This window comes from Triturus cristatus, chromosome 7 (genome assembly GCF_964204655.1).
Source record: "Triturus cristatus chromosome 7, aTriCri1.1, whole genome shotgun sequence".
Taxonomy (NCBI): domain Eukaryota; kingdom Metazoa; phylum Chordata; class Amphibia; order Caudata; family Salamandridae; genus Triturus; species Triturus cristatus.
Genome location: NC_140590.1, coordinates 919,503,481 through 919,525,518, shown reverse-complemented (window position 1 = coordinate 919,525,518; position 22,038 = coordinate 919,503,481). Strand labels below are relative to the sequence as shown.

Below are 22,038 nucleotides of genomic sequence, written 5' to 3'. Positions count from 1 at the left end.
TAACCATGAAATCATTATCTATCTGGGGGGCCGCTAGAGGGTGCCAGGCAAGATAGCCGCACTTTAGTGCTGTTCTGCCCAGCTGATCCCTTAGCCATCCAAAATTCGCTAACAATCGTAGCATTGCCGATCAAGCACTGACCGCTGTGAATGGAGTGACCGCCCTGAAGCTGGCTGTGAAGTATCGGAGTGACTGGGGGCATATCTGTGGCCAGAACTTGACGAGTGTGTGGTGGCGGACAGGAGGCAAAATGGCCTGACCCGTCAGCCGCAGTGGTGGAAGCTGTGAGCGGCAACTGGTTGCGGTGATTGAACGGACTTCTACCCGACGCCGGTCGCTGAGGCTGCCCAGTAGGGTTGCCTGGGAACCGGAGGAGATGTGCTTACCTATTTTTGCTCCAAATTGACCCTGCCTCTGGCCCTGGAGCGGAGCACGGCGGCCTTTGTGTGCCTGCCTCCAGAGGTGGTCGCTGCCCACGACGCTGTGATCCGAGCTGTGAGCCTGGAGCGTGGCTGCGGAGGGAGGTTGCGACTGGCCTGAGCTGTGTGGGGCCCTGTGCGAGTTCTCTGGGGACCCTGGCTGTAGGGGTTTGGCACCATTTCTGTTGCTGTACATGCCGGTGCAGGCCTTGCCCCTGATCTGAAGGTGCTAGAGGTCCATCGGGCATTTTCCCTGGAGGACACGGATCGTGGCTGCGGGCAGCTGTGAATACCTGCGGCAGGCAGGGTTGAGCGGGGTGTGCCCTAGCCTGGGCTTGAGACTGAGGAGGCGAGTGTGGGCCTGATCACTGGGCTGCCGCCTGCGAGCCGCTGCCTGCGTCGCTGCACATATCGGTGCAGAGATACCCTGCAGACCTGGATGCTGCCTGGCCCCCGGAGAGCAACAACCATTTCTGTGGGACTCCGTCGACACTTGCAGCAGGTGGTGGTAAGTGGGGTGCGGTCTTGCTTGGGCCAGTGGCTGCGTAGGTGGGCGCGGGCCTGGGCATTGGGCCGTGTCCTGCGAGCTGCGGCCTGTTGCGTGGTGTGTGGTGATTGGAGCACTGGTGTGATTGCCGTGCGATGGCGCTGACCCTGATTGCTTGGGAGTCGGGCCTTGGCAACCGGGTGCACTGGGCTTGTGATCTACTGACTGTCTGCTGGTTCGTCGCTTCTCTCGAACTCCCAGGCTGCCTGTAAAGACACTGTGGGGCTCGGGATTTGAAACCTGGAGTATATGGGAGGCATACATCTCACTGTGTAGCAGGGAGCACCCATAGTTGCTGGCTTCTGGTTCTGATTGACTCCTTTCCATTGCCTTCTATGGGTACCTTGAGCCCCAGGTGTTCCAGAGCATTGGTGTTTGAATTGTGTTCCTTGCGCCTTTGCGAGTTCGGTTGTGCTGCCTGATCCCTTGGCTCCTACCTGTATACCCCACCATCCACTATGGGGAAGCCGGATTAGTCACAAACTCGCCTCGCGTTTGAGGTGCGAAAGTCGGGTGGGACCCAGCAGAAAGCAGTATTGGACTCTGAGGCAGACGCTCAGGGGGAGGGCCCGACCAAACTCGAAACCACGTTACTGGCCATGTAAAAGAGCCTCCAGTCCATAGAGGGTGACATGTCTACTATCACTCGCAGATTGGACCATATGGCTTCCCAGCTGGAAAAGCAGAATGCACGAATGGGGGAGGTGAAACAGAGGGTCTCATCCATGGAGGATGGTCTTAGTGAGGCGACCAGCAAGACACTTAATATGGAAAAGGTACTGGCGCTCATTCAGGCCAAGAACGAAGATTTGGAGGCACGATCACGTAGAAACAATATTCAAATTACTGGCCTTCCCGAATCCTGGTAGGATGGAGTCATTTGTCGAAAGCCTGATAAAGGAGATCTTTGGTCCTGAGAATTTGTCCACCATGTTTATCATCGAGCGCGCTCATCATTCTCTGGCAGCGCGACCGGTACCGGGCGCTCCACCTCGCCCCATAATTGTTTGAATATTGAACTATAGGGACTGGGATGCCATTTTGAGGATGGCCAGGGATCAGGGGAACACTCTGTCAGACTTCACTGTCGCTGTCCAGTCTGCGTGCCGGGAGTTCGGCACCGTTAAAAATTCTTTCAGTCTGAAAGCATCCCCAATGCAATGTAATACCCGGCGCCCCTGCGCATCGGGCCGGAGGGGCATTCCAAGATTTTCCCAGCACCCAAGGCGGCGATGGAATACGCGAAGCAGTTGAAGAGGCGATACCGTGAAGACACGACTGGGTATGAAGAGAAGGAGCAATGATGTTGGGAGTGGGACTGTTATTGAGCTTTCTCTGTTGGCTATCCTGTTGGTGGGGCTTCCCTATTGTTTTATGCATCTAAGCTCTTGGTTGTTTGTACATGTATGGCCTGGGGGGGATAACTCCCTATATGTGTTTCGGCTGGATGCCCTAAGATGTTGTAGTCACTGTTGGATCCTCGCACAGGTACTAGACCTGATCAGCCACCTCCTGCATTGTGGAAGGACAGTAGCACTCTGTACCCCCTTAATGGGAGATCCCCACTATATGCACTATTCAGGGTTTCTTTGTTGGGGTTTGTTTTGTTCACATTGGGATGGCTTTGGCAAGTTGGGCATGCTGAAGTGGGTGGGAAGACGGGGGGAATGATCTCAAATCATTTTATCTCCGTTGGGTCATATGGTACCTGGGTAGTGACTTCAGATTCCTAACTTGGAATGTGTGTGGCCTTAACAGTCCCAAGAAAATTCGTACTGTGTTATTGTCCCTGGATAGGTTGAATGTTCAGGTGGCCTTTTTGCAGGAGACACATCTCACTCAGCTGTCTGAGAAGAATGTGGGCGCCTGGTGGGCAGGAGTGAGGGTGGCCTCGTATTAGTCCTCCTATTCCTGGGAGATGATGATCCTCGTCAGGAGGGGCACACCCTTCCAGGTCCATGACACCGATATGGATGAGCAGGGTCGGCTGGATATTGTACATGGGACGCTTGGCGGCACGAGTGTTCTCTTGGTAAACATCTGTTGTCCGAATGTGGATGATCACTCTTTCTTTGTGGATGTGTGGTGCAGGATTTCTGCCTTTCCCAATTATTTGGTGGAGGGGACTTCAATACTTGTCGGGAGATAAATGTGGATAGGGAGGGAAGCGAGGCTCCACGAAATTAGCAATCCACTGATACCCTTTTGGGGCTAGTGGACGCTGGGTATTTGCATGATGTCTGTGCATGAAGCATCCGGGGGCCAGAGAAGGCACTTTTATCTCTACAGTACACGGCACGTGGTCTCACCTGGACTATTGGCTTTTGTCGGAGGAGGAATGCACCTGGGCTGTAGATGTTCAACAATTGGCGAAAACTTTTTCTGATCACTCACCTGTACTCCTTGGCCTGAGGGTTCCGGGTTTACGAGAGGCCCCCGTTTTCGTGGCGATTGCAACCGTCATCCTTGACAGATCCGATTTATTTTTAAGCACACAGTTGGCGAAGCTATTCCTAATTACGTCCGGTAAAATGTGAGCACTGTGGACAGTGCTGGGGTTCTATGAGAGGCGTTCAAGGTGACAATTCGGGGGTATGTATCGGGGCACAGGCTGAGGTCTTTAAAGATCTGCGCCACAGAATTCGGAAGCTCGCGTAGGAGATTGCCGCTCTGGAGTGTGCCTATGCTTGTAACCCTGCCACTAAAAAATTGGCTACAATTCCGGAGCTTGTATCGGAACACAATGTGACAGTGGACCAGGAGATGGTACATATATCACATCGGAGCACTGCTCGCTATTACGGGGAGGGGGGTCGGGCCAGCCGTTCGCTTACACAGAAGCTGGCAGCGCATTGCATCCAGGCTTATATTATCGAATTGCTGGACGATGAGGGAGAAGCGCACTTTGGTAACTCAGACATCAGCGGGGTGGTGTTGGATTTCTACTCTAAACTATATGGGGAACGTCATCAGCCTCCTGTGCCTGAAATCAATGCCTACCTGGACGATGTGGTACTTGGCTGGCTGGCTCTTAATCAACGGGAGTACCTTACACTGCCGTTTGATGTCGAGGATGTTAAAATGGCTATTATGTCCCTCCCTACTTGCAAAGCGGCGGGTCTAAATGGCCTCCCTAGTGAGTTTCATAAGGCCTATGCCGATGATCTGGCGCCGCGGTTGCTGGAGGTATTTGCTGAGGTGTACAAGTCGGGCATGCTGTCTCCCTCCCTTATGGAGGCATTAATCATGATACTCTTTGAAGCCTGATAATCAATCAATCAATCAATCAGTGACACTTATAAAGCGCGCTACGTACCCGTAGGGTCTCAAGGCGCTGGGGAGGGGGGGTGCCGCTACTGCTCGAACAGCCAGGTCTTCAGCTTCTTCCTGAAGGAGAGGTGGTCTTGGGTCAGGCGCAGGTCGGACGGGAGGGAGTTCCAGGTCTTGGCGGCCAGGTAGGAGAAGGACCTTCCTCCTGTAGTCGCTCTTCGGATGCGGGGGACGGCGGCGAGGGCGTGGTTGGCTGATCGGAGGTGGCGTTTGGGAGCGTAGAAGTTGACTCGGCTGTTGAGGTAGCTCGGGCCTTGGTCGTGTAGGGCTTTGTGTGCGTGGGTGAGGAGGCGGAAGGTGATTCTCTTGTTGATGGGGAGCCAGTGAAGGTCTCTCAGATGACCGGAGATGTGGCTGGATCGTGGGATGTCGAGGATGAGTCTGGCTGAGGCGTTTTGGATCCGCTGGAGTCTCTTCTGGAGCTTGGCGGTGGTCCCGGCGTAGAGGGCGTTGCCGTAGTCCAGTCGGCTGGTGACGAGGGCCTGGGTGACGGTCTTCCTGGTCTCTGAGGGGATCCACCAAAAGATCTTTCGTAGCATGCGTAGGATGTTGAAGCACGCCGAGGAGACGCTGTTGACTTGCCTGGTCATGGAGAGGGAGGAGTCCAGGATGAAGCCCAGGTTTCGTGCATGGTCTGTCGGTTTGGGCGCGGTGCCCAGGGCGGGAGGCCACCAGGAGTCGTCCCAGGCGGAGGGTGAAGAGCCCAGGATGAGGACCTCCGTCTTGTCCGAGTTCAGTTTCAGGCGGCTGGTCGTCATCCACTCGGCTACCTCTTTCATCCCTTCGTGCAGGTTGGCTCTGGCGGCGGCGGGGTTGTTGGTCAGGGAGAGGATCAGCTGGGTGTCGTCGGCGTAGGAGATGATGCTGAGGTGGTGTTTGCGTACGATGGCCGCGAGGGGGCTCATGTAGACGTTGAAGAGGGTGGGGCTCAGTGATGATCCTTGGGGGACGCCGCAGATGACTTCGGAGGCCTCTGACTTGTGCGGTGGTAGGCGGACTCGCTGTGTTCTTCCGTCGAGGAAGGAGATGATCCATTCCAGTGCCTTGTCCTGGATACCGATGTTGCTGAGGCGCCGTGTTAGGGTGCGGTGGCAGACCGTGTCGAATGCCGCGGAGAGGTCTAGGAGGATGAGGGCCGCTGTTTCTCCCTTGTCCATCAGGGCTCGGATGTCATCGGTGGCGGCGATGAGGGCGGTCTCGGTGCTGTGTTTGGCTCGGAAGCCGGACTGTGAGGGGTCGAGGGATCCGTTCGTCTCGAGGAAGGCGGCCATCTGCTTGTTGACGGTCTTCTCGATGACTTTGGCTGGAAACGGTAGAAGCGAGATGGGGCGGTAATTCTTGAGGTCGGTGGGGTCCGCTGTTGGTTTTTTGAGTAGAGCGCTGAGTTCGGCGTGTTTCCAGCTTTCGGGGAAGATGGCGGTGTCGAAGGATGTGTTGATGATGTCTCGCAGGTGGGGTGCGATGGCAGCGTCGGCCTTGTTGAAGACGTGGTGAGGGCAGGGGTCGGTTGGTGATCCGGAGTGGATGGAGTTCATCGTGCGGATGGTGTCTTCTGTGCTGATCGGGGTCCAGGCGTGGAGGGTGGTGGTGGGGGGGGGTGGCAGGTCGGTCGTGGTGTGCGTTGGTTGGTTGTTGAAACTGCTGTGTATGTCCGTGATCTTGTTGTGGAAGTATGAGGCGAGGGAGTTGCAGAGGTCTTGTGATGGGGTGATGTCGTTGTTTCCTGCTCTGGGGTTGGAAAGCTCTTTCACGATGTTGAAGAGTTCCTTGCTGTTGTGTGCGTTGTTGTCCAACCGGTCCTTGAATGCTGTTCTCTTGGCGGCGCGGATCAGCTGGTGGTGTTTCCGGGTGGCCAGTTTGTAGGAGGTCCTGTTGTCCGGTGTCGGGTCCTTTTTCCAGGCTTTCTCGAGGGCTCGGCAGTTCTTCTTGGAGCTCTTGAGTTCGTCGGTGAACCATGGGGCCTTCTTGCTGGTGGGTCTGCTGGGCGGGGTCCTCAGCGGGGCGAGCTCGTCCGCGCAGGTGGTGATCCACTTCGTGAGGTTGTCGGCGGCCTGGCTGGGGTTCGCTGAGCTGGCAGGAGGGTGTTGGCTCAGGGAGGTGGCGAGCTGGTCTGCTGTGATCTTGTTCCAGCTTCTGCGGGCGGTGTGTTGCTGGTGTTGGTGGGTCGTCGTTCTCTTGAAGGTGAAGTGGACGCAGCTGTGGTCCGTCCATTGAAGCTCTGTGGCGTGGCTGAAGTCTATGTCTGTGCTGGATGAGAAGACGGCGTCGAGTGTGTGTCCGGCGAGGTGGGTGGGGGTGGACACCAGTTGCTTGAGTCCCAGGTTGGCGAGGTTGTCGAGCAGGGTGCTGGTGTTGTGGTCGTTGTTGTTCTCCAGGTGGAAGTTCAGGTCCCCCAGGAGGATGTAGTCGGCGGAGGGGAGGGCATGCGGGCTGACGAAGTCGGCGATGTCCTCGCTGAATTGCGTGCGTGGTCCAGGGGGTCGGTAGATCAGGGTGCCTCTGAGGGTGGTGTTCGGGTTGGTGTGGATCTGGAAGTGCAGGTGTTCGGCGCTGGTCAGGGTGTTGTCGGTGCTGGTCGTGAGACGGATGGTGTTCCTGTGGATGATGGCGATGCCTCCTCCCATCTGGTTGGCGTTGCGGTCCCTCCGGATGATCTTGTAGCCCTCTGGGATGGCGATGGCGATGTCGGGAGCTGAAGAGGCGTTCATCCAGGTCTCCGTGAGGAAGGCAACGTCAGGGGCTGTGGCGTCTAGGAGGTTCCAGAGTTCGATGGCGTGTCTGTGGACGGAGCGGGTGTTGAGCAGGATGCACTTGAGGTGGTAGCTGCTGGAGTTCGACTTTGCGGGTGCTGGTGCGGGGCTGGTCCGGATGCAGGAGAACTTGCAGGCGTGGCAGCTGAAAGGTCCGTGGGTGTGTCGTGGTGTGGCTTGATGGCATTCTGGGAGTCGGCCGGTGTTGAGTGCGATGAGGGTGGCGGCGGAGTACGTCAGGCGGGTCGGACGGGCTCCTCGGGGGCCAGGGGTCCTGGCGCTGGTCGCGGTCCGGTCGCGGACGGGCGCAGACGGGCTTACCTTTGGCGCGCCTTCGGCGCACAATCGGCGCGCCCGCTGCGCGTGACCGGAAGGAGAGCGCACACTTTAAAATACAAACAGGCAAAAATAAATGACAAAAAACGGGCAAAACAGAGAAAACACAGATCGGCAAGACAAGCACAAATGCTTGATAAAACCAGGAAAAAGCGGCAACAGCACTCGCAGCGGCGGCAGCCGGCAAACGAGGCTCAACGAGGCAGCAGGGCAGGCAAGGGGCACACGCAGCAGCTGGTGGCCGTGCGGCGCGGGGGTGTCCCACAAGTGGGTCACACTCACCTGCGTCGCACGGTCGCCATTTAAGGCCAAGTGCGCGGGTGGGCGGGGCAGCTGGGAGGCGGGAGCGGGGAGGGATACAGAAGAAAAAGGGGCGGGGACAAGCGGCGGTGGCGGGAAGGGAGGGCGGGGGGTGGCGCGGTAGGCGGGCAACAAGGAAGGAGAGCGCACACTTTAAAATACAAACAGGCAAAAATAAATGACAAAAAACGGGCAAAACAGAGAAAACACAGATCGGCAAGACAAGCACAAATGCTTGATAAAACCAGGAAAAAGCGGCAACAGCACTCGCAGCGGCGGCAGCCGGCAAACGAGGCTCAACGAGGCAGCAGGGCAGGCAAGGGGCACACGCAGCAGCTGGTGGCCGTGCGGCGCGGGGGTGTCCCACAAGGAACGTCTGTCACTCCTAGAGACCTCTATCTATTGTTAATATAGATGCCAACATTTTGGCTAAAAGGATTGCCACCAGGCTTCAGCCATTGGTCCCTAACTTAGTCCTCCCGGACCAGTCGGGCTTTGTGCACTCCAGATCCATGGTGCACAACCTCCGCACTATTTTTTCTACATTACATTATTTTGAGAGGGACTTTCAGGCGGTGGCTGTGCTGCTTGATGCGGCTAAGGCATTTGATTTCCTTCAGTGTGAGTACATGTTGCGAATGAGCTTGCCTCCATTCTTCTTGAAATGGATCCATCTCCTGTATGCTGCACCAGTGGCACAGGTCCGTGTTAATGGCTGGGTCTCTATGGCTTTCTCCATCAACCGCGGCATGCGGCAGGGTTGCCCCCTGTCGCCAATGCTCTTTGCGCTTGCATTGGAACCTTTAGCCTGTAAACTGCGTTAGTGGCATGCCCAGGCGGCACTGCGGTTTCAACAGCGGCCTTTACTGGTGTCGCTGTATGCAGATGATATGATGCTCTACATACGGGAGCCCGCCACATATTTGCCGGAACTACGAAGAGAGTATGTTAGGTTTGAACGCTTCTCGGGCCTAGGCATCAACTGGCTAAATCTACTGTGTTTCCGATCACAGCCGGTACCAAGGTGATTGAGCTAGACTTTCCCTTGAAATGGTCATTCGACCCGGTAAAGTACTTGGGTATATGGCTCCATAGGGACCCTGAGGTAGTGACCTCTGCTAATTACGGCCGTGCCATTGATACGATTATAGATTAGGCTGCACGCTGGGCTAAGTTGCCTCTTTCACTTGAGGATCGCATTGCGGTCATCAAAATGACATTCTTACCCAAACTTCTGTATTTGTTTATTAATATCCCTATCCATTTGAACATTGCGTTGTTTAATACGCTGCAGTCGGCTTTGCTCACGTTTGTCTGGGGGGGTAGGAAGCCCAGGTGTAGCTGGAAGGGGCTAGTGCAGCCGTTCGAGTGTGGTGGATTTGAGGCTCCTGACTTATACCTATATTTCTTATGTGCTCAGGTGCAGTTTGCGCATTTCTGGTACTATCCACAGAAATATCAACCGCACACTGCTATCGAGGCGGACTCTATACTCCTGGTGCCACTGGCTGCAGCTGCCCTGATGGGGCGGGGGGACTTCGGGGTGAAATCAGTCCTATTCACTGCACGGCATGGGCATGGAATGCCCTCGCAAAAAGGGCAAAAGTGGACTATCTCTATGCCCCACTGTTGCCGCTCACGGCGCATCCGGACATATCGGCTGCGCGGGAACAAGCCGCCTTGAAAGCGCTAGGTAAGGTTGGGATTTCTCGCCTTGGGGATCTATATAATCAGGGCCAATTCCAGGCACTTTTGGAGCTACAGAGTCGCCACGGTGCTGGTCTGATGCTGGTATTTACCGATGTGCAGGTGCGGCAAGCAATCCGAGACATTTACGCCACATACCCGGCCGACCTGTACGCGCTGCCGGCTCTACATGCTGTGCTAGCGGGGGCGGAACGTGGGGGCTTGATAACAAAATTATACAACATGTCCCTTGGGGAAACTGAGTCCCCCTCATATACTAAGTTGGCAGCTGTATTGGGCACCTTGCTGTCACTTGATGACTGGAAATTCTGCTGTGTGTTGACTGGGCGGCTGACGGTGAACTGCAATCTCTGCATAATTCATTTCAAATACTTGCATCAGCTTTACTATACCCCGCTTCAGCTGCGCCGATTCAGCTTACGGGACAGTGCGTGCTGTGTGCGTTTTGGGCAGGCTGACGTGGACTTTTTGCACCTAGCTTGGGACTGTGCTGGTATATTTAACTTTTGAAGGCAGATCACGCAAGTGCTCATGGATGTGGTGATGGAGCCTGTGGGGTGTTTGCCTGCTATCTGTCTACTGGGCTGCATACAGAAGCTTGAACCATGCAATAGGCAGCTGGAGGCCATTTCCACTTTGTTTACTAAGCGGGCTGTGGCGCAGTGTTGGGGGGCTAAAACTGTCCCGCCAGTGAAAAATTGGATCAGGGATTTACTTTATTGTAAGGACAAATTGGAAATGTATGCGGGGAACTACCGGAGGCTTCCTACCCAAGGATCTTTGGGCTCCCCTTACGGGCTATCTACTTGGGAAGCCAGACCTGCGATGAAGTCTTGTAATATAGCACTATTGGGCATTGGGGAGAGTTGGGACTGTTAATGACTACTGTCAAAAGTCACTATGAAAGTTTACCCAGGTATATGAATCTGCTACTCACAGTGCCGGGAATGGGGGGGGGAATGGGTGGAGGGTTTGTTTAATGTGGGTTGATTCCTTAAATTGCAAACTAGCTTGTATTGATATACTATGCAAACGTGCTCGCTGAGCCCCATGTTTGGACGCTGTATGTTCTCTTGCCTACAAGCTGCTCAATAAAGATATTTAAAAAAAGAAAAACAATATCTATCTCCTTGATTATTACGGTATTACAGAGATTTTATGTAGTTGAATGTTATACTTGCATTAGCCTTATTGATTTATTTCTTCATTGGTCTGTTTCTAATTGTTCGTGAACCATAATAGAAAAACTTACCAGCAAATTAACGGTACAGCTCATGCGGTTGTTCTTGCTTTCATCATTCATCATTGATCTGTAATCTAAAAGCTTTTCTAAAAGCCCTTTCACCATGTTTACGAAAATGCCAAGTGGTCTAGAAATGGGGTGACCAGCAGAACATTCGAGCAATCTGAAAAATGAAGTGAAAATAAGACAATTGAACATATGTTTCGCAATTAGACATTTACAAAAATACCACATTTTAGATTAGCTGCCAGTAGGTGCTAGTAGTCATGGAACTCACAGGTATTCCTATTAAGACGTTGCTTTGCTATTTTTGAAACTCCAATATATTTTATTGGTGCACATTTTATTGTGAGGAGTGTATTGTGCCTCCGCAATTTTTAAGCACTTTTGAAGTGTGCAGTAATTCGACATCAATGCTGTTGCCTTGGGTTCCTCCTCTCAAGTGGCTAATGCCAGTCCAAACATTTCGAATTCTGCCCAAAGTGCTCTGCTGCCATAACTACACTTAGGGGCTCATTACGATGTCAGGCGGAAATCTCCTCGACCGCGTCGGAGCACTTCCGACAGACTCGGTCGGTTTACATTCCGACCGCCCGATTACGATGTTTGTGGTTAGAATGTAAACCATGCAGTCCTTCTGAATCGGTTCCAACCAACTCACAGAGTATCCGTGTCAGTCAGAACCGCATTGTACACCCCTATGGACAGTGTTTCTGCCCTCGGGATTACGATGGCGATTTCCAACAGCCTTTCCGTGTCGGCCTGTCTGACACAGGAAGGCTGTCGGAAAGTGACTTTGGGGGCTCCTGGCAGTGCCCCATAGCCCCCACGGCCTATAATTGATGGCAGAGGGGGTACCCAAGGGACCCCCTGTAAAACTCTGCACTGTATGGCAGGCACCGTGGGGTGCCTGCGACAGGGTGCAGCGTATTTCGCAAACACCCCATTTCCCCATAGGAGCCTGTGTTATGACCGGTTGTCAGGCAGAACACAAGCTCCCATAGGAAACAATGAGATTCTAACCGAACAGAGTTCGGTCACATCATAATACGGTGGTCGGAACAGCGAACCGCAAGTCGGACGGTCCTGATTCAGAGTCGGTGTCAGGTGGGGGTTTTCCCGCACGACATCGTAGTGAGCCCTTTAGTGTAGCCTCCACGCTCAGATACCATCCAGTTCCGAAACTAGGGCTTATCAGAGGTTTTACTAAGCATGTCAGGTAGAAGCAGCTTTAGATTGCTCGACATCAAGCACATGAACCTGGATGGATTCGAACCACCAGCTTTCACCGAATCAAAAAAAGTAAGTCAGATTCAAACTGGAAACTGACCTCGTCCTCAAAGGAACACATTTAAGTAAAAGCAAGACTGTCTGGTACTAATGCTCCATTCTAAAGACAGGTAAACCATTTATACCAGAAAGTGACTTCAGAACTGCCATTAAAACGTGTACATTCACATCTGGATGTGGCAATTTCCACTTCACAACATCCCAAACCCCCAAATGGGTTCCAAAAAAAGAAACCTATGTGCTTCAGCACTTCAGGCAGGGGTTGAGGAAATATGACCACATCACACCAACACTGACAGAATTCCACTAGCTTCCCATGGTAAAAAACACAATCGTCAATACTAGCTTTATCGTTTACAAAGCCATCATGTCAGGCTCCTTGCCTATGTGGCTGAGAATCTCCTGTGGATCTCAGGACACCCCCAGCAAGTACACCATCAGACTGGAGAAAAAGGAACGTGAAATAGAACAAAATAAGGCCTTTTGTGTCTAAGCCCCTTGAATCTGGCACAATATCCCTGTATTGTTCAGGACTGCCCCAACTGTACCACAATTTAGGATTGAGCTTAAGACACAAGTTTTTAAAATAACACTACGTCATAATGCTGTAACAGTCCACTTTCGCACTTAAAAACCGTTAATCCCATCAATAACACGCTGATGCAGGAATGACAGGGCAGTGCGACTGGTGATGACGCACCTGGCTCTGACTTTGGTGGGGGGCGCTGTGGTTAAAAATAACTTTTGTTTTAAAAGTACAGGAACTTCCTTGGGCTTCCAGCAGTTTTTAGGCACCATAGAAATGTAAAGATAACTCTGGTGATTAATGTTCCTATTGGTGAGGGATCTGAGTGTTGTTTAGTGACAGTTTTAACTCATCATAAAGTGAATGGACTATAGAAAATGAAATGTAAGTCAGACAGTTGCTATGGAAAGATGAGGTGGAATGATGGAGAGTGGTAGTGAGTCAATTCATAGAGAAGGAGGTCATGTTGGGGGGATGGGGGAGCGCTCAAGCCGGCCCTGCTCTGATGAAGGCATTTTCTTTGACCATTCACAGTGCTGCACTGCCTTTAAGCTGAAAGCAACACAGAACAATATAGCCATAATGATTTGTGTGATAAGGAGCACCCCTTCTGATATGGCTGAAAGCGGTGAAACTATAGGCATGTTGTGAAGACAGTGTGAAGACACGCAGCTATGTAGTGTTTTTTTTTTAAAGAATGATGGCGAATACGGACAGTGACCTGATGGCTCCTTCCTCGATGATTGGATCCACATTGTGAAAACAACCAAAATGAAATCCCAACATCTCCATTTAAGAGATGCAAACACTGAAAGGTGTGATAGGAAATGGCGACCAGTGTGGGAAGGGTGACGGTAACCGAAGGCAGTGGAATAACTAGAGAATGAATTGGATAGTGAGATGAAGGAAAGTAGACCGGAACATTAAGGTGGAAAGTCTTATGTAGAATGACTAAGTTGCATAATATATTTTTAATTATACTCAGATGAGGTATTTTATGTAAGAGATCTGGGGGCATATGTATCAAGCTAATTTTTACTCGCAAACGCTGCGAATCGCAAAATACAGCGTTTGCGATTAAAAATTCGCAAAACGGGATGTATTAGGCAAAATCCCATCGCAAAATTAAGGAATTGCTAATTTAGCGATTTCTTAATTTTGCGTAAGCATTTAAGAAATCGCAAATTGCGATTTCTTAAATGATATGTAAAAAGCACCCAAGTTGTGCGAATTGTCCTTAAGAAATCGCAAATTACCACCAACTTCCAGTTGGTGGTAATTTGCGATTTCCTTTCAAAATGCACTATTTTTAATTTTGCAAAGTGCCACGTGACGCTCATACATGCCCTTAGGGCATGTATGTGCGCCATATGCACACACATGCTCATTCCAGGGGTGCATCAGGGTGTCATCATGACACCCTTGCACCTTTGAAATTATTCTCAAATAGCGATTAGCAAATTGCGAATTCGCTATTTGAGAATTACTTCCCATTCATTCCTATGGGTCTCCTGGCCCATAGAAATGAATGGCCAGGTATTCCTTAATTGCGATTTCGCAATTTGCTAATCGCAATTAAGGAATTTTAAGAAATCGCAAAAAGTTTGCGATTTTCTAAATACATCCCGTTTTGCAATTCTCAAATAGCGATTCTTTAAAAATCGCTATTTGAGAATCGCAAATGGTGATGTTGATACATATGCCCCTTAATCTTGGTGCTCAACCCAAAGCACGGGAGTGAACTGAAAGAAAAGCACACAAGCTTCAAGCATAGCTTCAGTAACAGAGGTTAGATTAATCGCAGTGGACGACAAGCAATTGTTTTCAATTTATTTTTTTATGTAATGAAACTCTCCCACTGCTCACAACAGTAGTTGGTATGCATATGTACAGTTTGATGAGTGAAGTATTTTTTTTAAACCAGGAACGTAAAGGAAAGAGAGAATAGAAGATGTGTTCCATATAATACACGGAAACCTGAACTAAAGGTATACTAGTCTGTATTGAACTTCAGTGTTACAGTCTAGTTGTTTCTTACTACTCAGCTGTAATACGAAAATTACATCAACCATTCTAATTTGAAATGCATTACAGTTCAGGTATGATGCCAGTATGTAACCAGCCAAAGACAGAAAACCGTGTGAAGGCAGCTCACTTACTAGAACTACTACACTTGCTTAAACAAAGAAATAGCTTGGTTTTTCAATTGTGTTTCTTCTAAACTTTTCAAACTCATTTGCAGTTAATTATAACACATTTAAGGCAGCATGTTTATTACACTACTGGAGTTCATTAGCGGAGTGCTGCAATCTTTTAGGCTGCAAGAGCACTTACAGAACAACCGCCTGTTTTGAAAGCAACTTACATTAAACTGCTTACAATATGTTTTTGAAGCAAAATACAAACATTGTATGGTGATATTAGCATTATATTCTAAGAATACCGATTGAATATTTATTCTAAATACCTGCAATCATAGGGCCTCGTTCATAAAAAGGAGAACGAGATCAAGAAAGTTAAAGAAAGATCGGGGAAGGATAATGGTATGATCATGTTTTGTAAAGAATACATTACTGCCTATTGATATTATGGTACTGAAACGTGCACCGTATTTCAGTGGCGTTTTGAAATAACCAGATTTTTAACTGTGTCACACTTGTGTTCACACACGTCCTAGCCGGGCCTGTTCACATTGCTCAAAGCCGGGCCTGGTGGCTTAGTGGGCTAATGCTCCCACTGTAAGAGCTTGTTTTTTTACCTCATGGTCACAGGTACAAATCACGGTGGGTCCACTCAGCCTTTCATCCTTCTGAGGTTGATAACCATGGAATTGATACCCTTCTGGGTGAACGTGCACTTTACAAATACACATACTAGCTCCTCATTGATTTACTATAATTACAGATTATGTTAATGAGTTACCTTAAGTGTTAACTAGCAGTCCAGTGACATATTTCAACAACGCCCATCCCTCCCCCTCTCTGTAAGTTTGCTTGAGACTGAAAATATTACTCGTAGCACATTTTAAGATTACCACTGACAGCATCAAAAGGCATGGCACATGATGTCACAAGTAACAGCGTAGATGGAGCTTTGCATCTCTCTCATACCACTGACATGGACCGCAGTTTCACATTCCACTCACACTAGATAGGCAGTGGCTTGTGGAAGCAATCACGTTGCCAACTCAGCCATTCCTGACCTCGATAGGGCATTACTTCACTGGGCTTGGCACCATAATGCACTCATAGATAATTGCAACTGCTGGCTTACTCTCTAGACTATTTTAGCCCTTTCAAAATAATATCCTTAAAAAATGTTTCCAGTGATGCCCTGCAGAGGCCCCCAGAACGATCACTATGCCCAGCTTGAGTTCTCACTAACTGTTATTCTGAGAGGATGATAACCACATAGACACCATATAGGTTTTTGAAATGCAGGGCTTGCACCCACAGGAGTTCTTTCCCGTTATCCTTAGTAGGTTTAGTTCTTTTACATAATCCCACCCCTCTGCCCACTAAGATAACTCACAGTGTTAATAGCTTTTTATCTGTGTTGAATGATTTCATTTATGACATCCACATTCATATCAACATTTATCCAGCCCGCCATTTTTAGGTTTCACCTGCACAGCGCTTGCCATGTGCTTGTGAAAACTATTGTACTTACTATAAATCTTAAAAGGGGCTTACATCTCGTCCTTTTCTTTGGTTCATGTGCTTGCCACTTACTTTCCTCCATTTCTATTGGCTGTAGCATACTATTTCCTGTTGTTCCTCGTGAGTTTCCCTTATCACTGTCCCGTGGCCCAAGTAATGTTTTCATCCACTTTGATAAAACTTTTTTTAAGCGTGTCAGCATCTCTGCATGCTTTGTGGGAAGCCAAATCTCCGATCGAAATGGGCACTCACCAGTCCCCAAGGGGCTGATTTTTGCAAACCAATCAGAACACTCACCAGCTCCCCCGAGGCTGAGGAAGGGACCCATTCTTGTGCTCCCTTTTGTTTACAAACTGAGCTATTTGTGAAGCAGCAGCAGCCAGCGGGAGCGATGTATCAGAGGCTGGAGCTTGCAGAGACCCTGCTCACGGTCATATCAAAGGTATTTTCAACTAGGGGGGGCGTGGCCGAGCCTCTGACCAAAATGGCCGCGCGGCACTGAAGCTCCGCCAGCCGGCCTGCTACATACGCTTTATCCACCTCATCCAGAGCAGTTTGAATGGCAACTGCGGCACCGCTGAGGCCCCGATATCCTGTTGCACGTGCTGACATGCGTGCATTGCTGAGAGACGCTTCCATGGCGGCGCTTCAGTGACCCGAGTCCTCTGAGCGTGAGGTGCCTGCGGCCTGCTGTATCGGAGCAGCAGAAGGAGAAAGCAACGAATGCCAGAGGCCGCAGGCTTCCAGACACGGGGACCTTGGTCGCTGGTGAGTGACCCGGGTGCCAGTCTGGTTCGCCTCTGTTCCCCCCTCCCCTATTTGGGCTCCCGATCGACTCGTGTGGGGCTGGGCCTGCTCAACTCGCCCCCAAGTCACATCCCGCACTTCCGCCTCTTCCCTAAGGCCCCGCAGGGACAAGGCCTGCGGGGGAGCTCGGGAGGCGGCCACCTGGTCATCGCGAGTAGTGCAGTGGGGGGAGGGGTTGGAGGCTGCCTATTGCTCCCGGCGCCTGGTCCTGCTCCCGCTCTGTCCCTGTGACCTCACAGCCTCTTTCACCACGGCCTGTGTCAATCCTACACCGTGACTGCTCACAGCCTGGCGGCGAGGTCCTGATACCCTCCGACACCAAGAGACGCTGCCCCGAGTAATCGCGCTGTGATTGAGCTTGAACTGTGGTGGGACTCTCTCGATGTACTTCTGACCCTCTATCTTTGGTTGCTCCCGGCCCCAGACTTCTGTCTCGCCAAACCTCATTGAAAGAGAATTATACCACCTGTTGTAAACCACCGCAGAGAAGCGTGATCTTCTGCACAACTTAGATTCTGCATTAGCGGTATTTGCAATGCACTCACACGACACCCAAAGGCCCGGCTTTGTGACATGATGGGCTAGCCTGATGTGGAGGGAGATCAGATCCTGGTTGTGTTCTCGTGGGCCTGCATACTAGCTGCGGTGTGGCTGGGCTATCTCTGCCCTCGGCCCAGATCTACTCCCCCTCCACATATATTTTAGCGGTCGCAACCTGGCAGGCTGAATCGGCTTGCTGTACAGCGGCATGGGCCGCAAGGACCCGAAACAGAAGACTCTCCCATTTGAGATAATAGCCGAGAAGATCACTGAGGAGGGTTCCAACATGGTAGAGGGGGCCCAAAGCTCCGACCGCGCTGACACCTCCTCTTCCCCTTCGGCTGTATTACTCCTGGAGATGGGGGCCAAGATCCAAGTCCATGACAGGCGCCTAGACGTAGCAGAGGCGCGTATCCCCGATATTGAAGATGGCATTGCTCAATCTGTTAAAAGACTGGAGCATATACTAAAGGAGGCAGCCATCAAAAACGAGAAGCTCAAGGCGCGCAGCCGGCGCAACGTCTGCATCCTTGGGGTGCTGGAGTCCACCGCCACTGGCCGACTTGACCTCTTCGTGGAGACCCTGCAATCTGATCTGTCCTACACACACGGCTTTGTGGTTGAGCGCGCCTATCGCCCTTTGGGGCCACGGCCTAACCCGGGCTTTCCCCCCACACCCTCTCATTGCTCGTATCATGAACTTCCGTGATTGTGACACCGCACTGCGCCTGGCCAGACAACGGGGGGACACCATATGGCAGGGCTCCAAGATTGCTCTCTATCCAGACTTTACTGTTATGGTGCAGAGGCCCGGCACATATATAACGGAGTGAAGGCCACCCTTAGAAACTTAGGTCTGAAGTATGGCATGCTATATCCTGCCAGGCTTAGGGTGGAGGCTGGAGGCCGGGTGCGCATCTTCGACAATCCCAACGATCTGCAGAAATTCTGTCGCACATCTAAATGCAAAAACGATCAGGCAGCTGCTGGCGGGAGCGGGCCCTCTCCTCCGCATAGTGGGTCGGATGCGAGCATGGAACTTTTCTCGGGTTTCGGAGTTGGTTGATATTGTTGAGCTGCTGTCGCTTACTTTAATTAGACTACATGGGGATTTAACTACACATCAGTTTAATATGTTGCATTTAGTTGGTCGACTGGCGTGGCGTTACCACCCCTCTTGATGTGCACCTTGGGCTTGTTTCTGACATTTCTAATGTACCGATTTGAGGTGATTTGGTTCCACTGTAAAGATAATTGGCACTATGTCTCTTGTTCTCATTCCTGGGTTGTCCTGACCTTTATTGTAGTGAGGTTGGGTGAGGGGTAGGGGGGGGAGGGTTGTTCCTATATTATAATTGATGATTATCTTTCATGTTGCTCACTGTCACGGTCTATTTTTCCACAATGGCGCTCGATTCTTTTAGACACTTCACTACATTTAGATAGCTCAGTCAGGTGTGATTGACGGCCCCTCCAATCTGTCCTTGATGTCCTGGAATGTCCGGGGTTTCAATGATTATCACAAACGGCGACAGGTTGTTCATTATCTACTCCGACACAATGTAGACATTGCCTTCCTACAAGAAACACATTTGCCTACATCAGACCCGGCTTGCTTCGCTTTTAGCTGGGGCGCATATAGATATTTAGCAAATTTTAGTAATTACGCAAGAGGAACAACTGTTCTTATACACAAGAGGGTCCCATTTAGCTATCAGTTGGTCGTCAATGATGGAGAGGGTAGATACACCATGGTAGTTGGGTCATTGATGGGTCACAAGATCACATTGCTGTGTGTTTATGCCCCTAACACTGATTCCCTAGAAGTTTTCCATTCTTTGCACACACAACTCTCTAAACTGGAGCCGAGTTTAATGCTGGTAGGTGGGGATGTGTGACCAGTTTTCTCTACTTGATATTTAGCGCAGGTGTAACCCTTCTCTTACTGATTTCACACATTATTCGGTTCAACACATTACTTGGACCAGAATTGATTATTGGTTTCCCTCTCCTGGTGTGTCCTCCTGGTATCACACGCTAAAAACGCTCTCCAGGACATACTACGACCATTCCCCAGTCCAGCTTTGAGTTTCACGGGCAGATGGGTTTGAAAGGCAATGACGCTCCCTAGTCGAGCCCTCCTTTTCTGCCATGAGATCCGCGAGGCCATAGAAGACTACTTCACTATTAACCCCGGCTCGGTTGACACCTGGGAGGGGTTCAAGGCGTACATACGGGGTGTATGCATTTCCAAACACGCAGGAGTGCTTAAGGCTCTCCGTACTACATTGACGAGATTAGAGGGTGAGCTCACAGATCTTGACAACAAGGCTCGATATACCCCTACATCTACTTTGACAGGCAAAAGGCTGGCCCTCTTCTCTGATTACAGAGACACAGCTGATCATGAGATCCTATAATTGGGCAAATACCACACTGCCCGACTTTATGGTTAGAGCGACCGCCCGGGTCGAACATTGGCTCAGATGCTACGGCCCCCTTACAACAAAGCATACATCACTGAGATTCACTCTTCCGAGAGTACAATACTTACCTCCACAGCAGACATCCGTGATGAATTTCGGTCCTATTACACTTCTCTCTACACCTCGAAACTAGGCCGGGACCCTACGGTGCAGGAAGCTTATCTCTCTGAGGTTGCTCTCGTATACCTAGAAAAAGATATTCAGGACTTTCTGGCAGAGCCGATCACTGGGACCAAGGTCCTTGGAGCTATCAACGTGCTTCGTAGTTCCTCTGCCCCGGGGCTGTATGGCTTCAAGGGGGAATTCTACAAGCCCTTCCAGGACCTCTTAGCGCCACAATTGATCGAACTGTATGCTGAGGCCCTAGAGAAGCAGATCCTTCCCCCCACACTACTAGAAGCTGTTATTATTCTTCTCCCCTAAGCAGGCAAGGATCCCTCCCTCTGCGGATCGTACAAGCCACTGTCCCTACTTTATTTAGATGATAAAATACTCACAAAAATAATTGCCAATCGACTATCTCAATTGATGGAATTCATTATCTCCCCGGCACAGTCCGGCTTTGTCCCTCACCGATCGACCTCCTTGAATCTTCGAACATTGTTCGCGGTCCTTCACAGGATCAACCCCGAGGTTCCGGCCGCTGTGATACTCCTCGATACGGAAAAGGCCTTTGGCACACTGGAATGGCTTTTCTTCATGTCAATCATGCGCCGCATTGGTATGCCGGCTGGCTTTATGGTCACCACGGCTCTGCTTTACAGCCGCCCCATGGCAAGACTTCACCTGAATGGCACGCTCGCAATCCCATTCCCTCTTTTGCGTGGCACACGCCAAAGGTGCCATTTATCGCCCCTTTTATTTTTTCTCACCATGGACCCTTTAATTTGATACTTCTAGGAGAGACACCTACACAGAGGGCTACAATTTAACACCGGCCCCCTCTTTTTTTCATTGTATGCTGATGATACTATTCTGTACATCAGAGAACCCCACCTAGACCCGCTTATTCAAGAGATCCTTCGTTTTGGCCAATACTCCGGTCTAGGCATAAATTGGCACAAATCTGTTCTCTTTCCCCTGACTACCAGTACGACCCCCTGGACTTGTGAGTTCCCTTTTGAATGGTGCTCAGACTCAGTCAAATATCTGGGCATACACGTCCACTTGGACACAGACCAGATTATCCGCCTTAATTATGGGCAGGCAGTAGGGACACTTGAGACCCAGGTGGAGAAATGGCTGAGACTCCCGATGTCCATAGCAGGCAGAGTTGCCATCAATAAAATAGTGGTACTCCCTAAATTTTTATATCTTTTCAATAATATCCCCCTTCCCCTCCTGAAAAGTTTATTTTTAAAATTACAATCACATCTCACAAGGCTGGTCTGGGTTGGTAAACAGGCTCATGTCCGCTGGCAGGTGCTCACCTTACCATACGACGTAGGCGGACTTGGGGTTCCGGATTTCCACTTATATTATCTTGTAGCTCACTGCAGCTACGCCTTCGCGTAGTATCAACCGGATGCCAGGATTCAGTTTCTGCGCCCAGAGGCAGACTTTGTCCTCACTGAGCAGCTGGCTACCATCTTACGAAGAGGCGTGCCGAGGGACCCTACCGATATACAAACAGTTTCGACTACTAGTTGGGCGTGGAGTAAGCTTCAGCGATACACAGGCACTCCGGTGCTATACTCTTCGACTCTTCCTCTCCCGAATGCCCGCTGGCTTCCTATCACAGGCAAAAAGCTTGTGCAACGCACACTGACCAAGTTTTCCATCTCGACAGTGGGGGACTTGTATCCTGGCGGTCAGATTTTTTCGGCCTCGGAGGATGCCCGCTTCCACGAAGCCACGTTCATGGGCAGCTTTGTGCTTAAACAGCTACACTCTGCATTACGGGTAACAATCCCTGGGTTCCCTTTAGAACTGGACTTGTTCGCTCCTCTGTCCCTCCTCATTGAAGCTGTGAGCGGAGTGCACATTACATCTAAACTCTACAAGGCTTGCTCCACGAGGATCCCAATAATAGACAACAAGACCCGTAGGGATTAGGAAGCTGATCTGGGTCACCCGATCACGGACGACCAATGGGCC

General features: G+C 50.7%; 1 protein-coding gene across 1 annotated transcript in view; it reads right to left on the bottom strand.

Moving 5' to 3' along the window:
- DOCK2 (dedicator of cytokinesis 2) overlaps window positions 1–22,038 on the bottom strand; it is a 1,824,799-nt gene that overhangs the window by 233,224 nt on the left and 1,569,537 nt on the right. Inside the window, exon 35 of the mRNA XM_085617853.1 lies at window positions 10,643–10,796. Coding sequence (XP_085473979.1) covers window positions 10,643–10,796 — 154 coding nt within the window. The remainder of the gene's footprint in view (window positions 1–10,642; window positions 10,797–22,038) is intronic.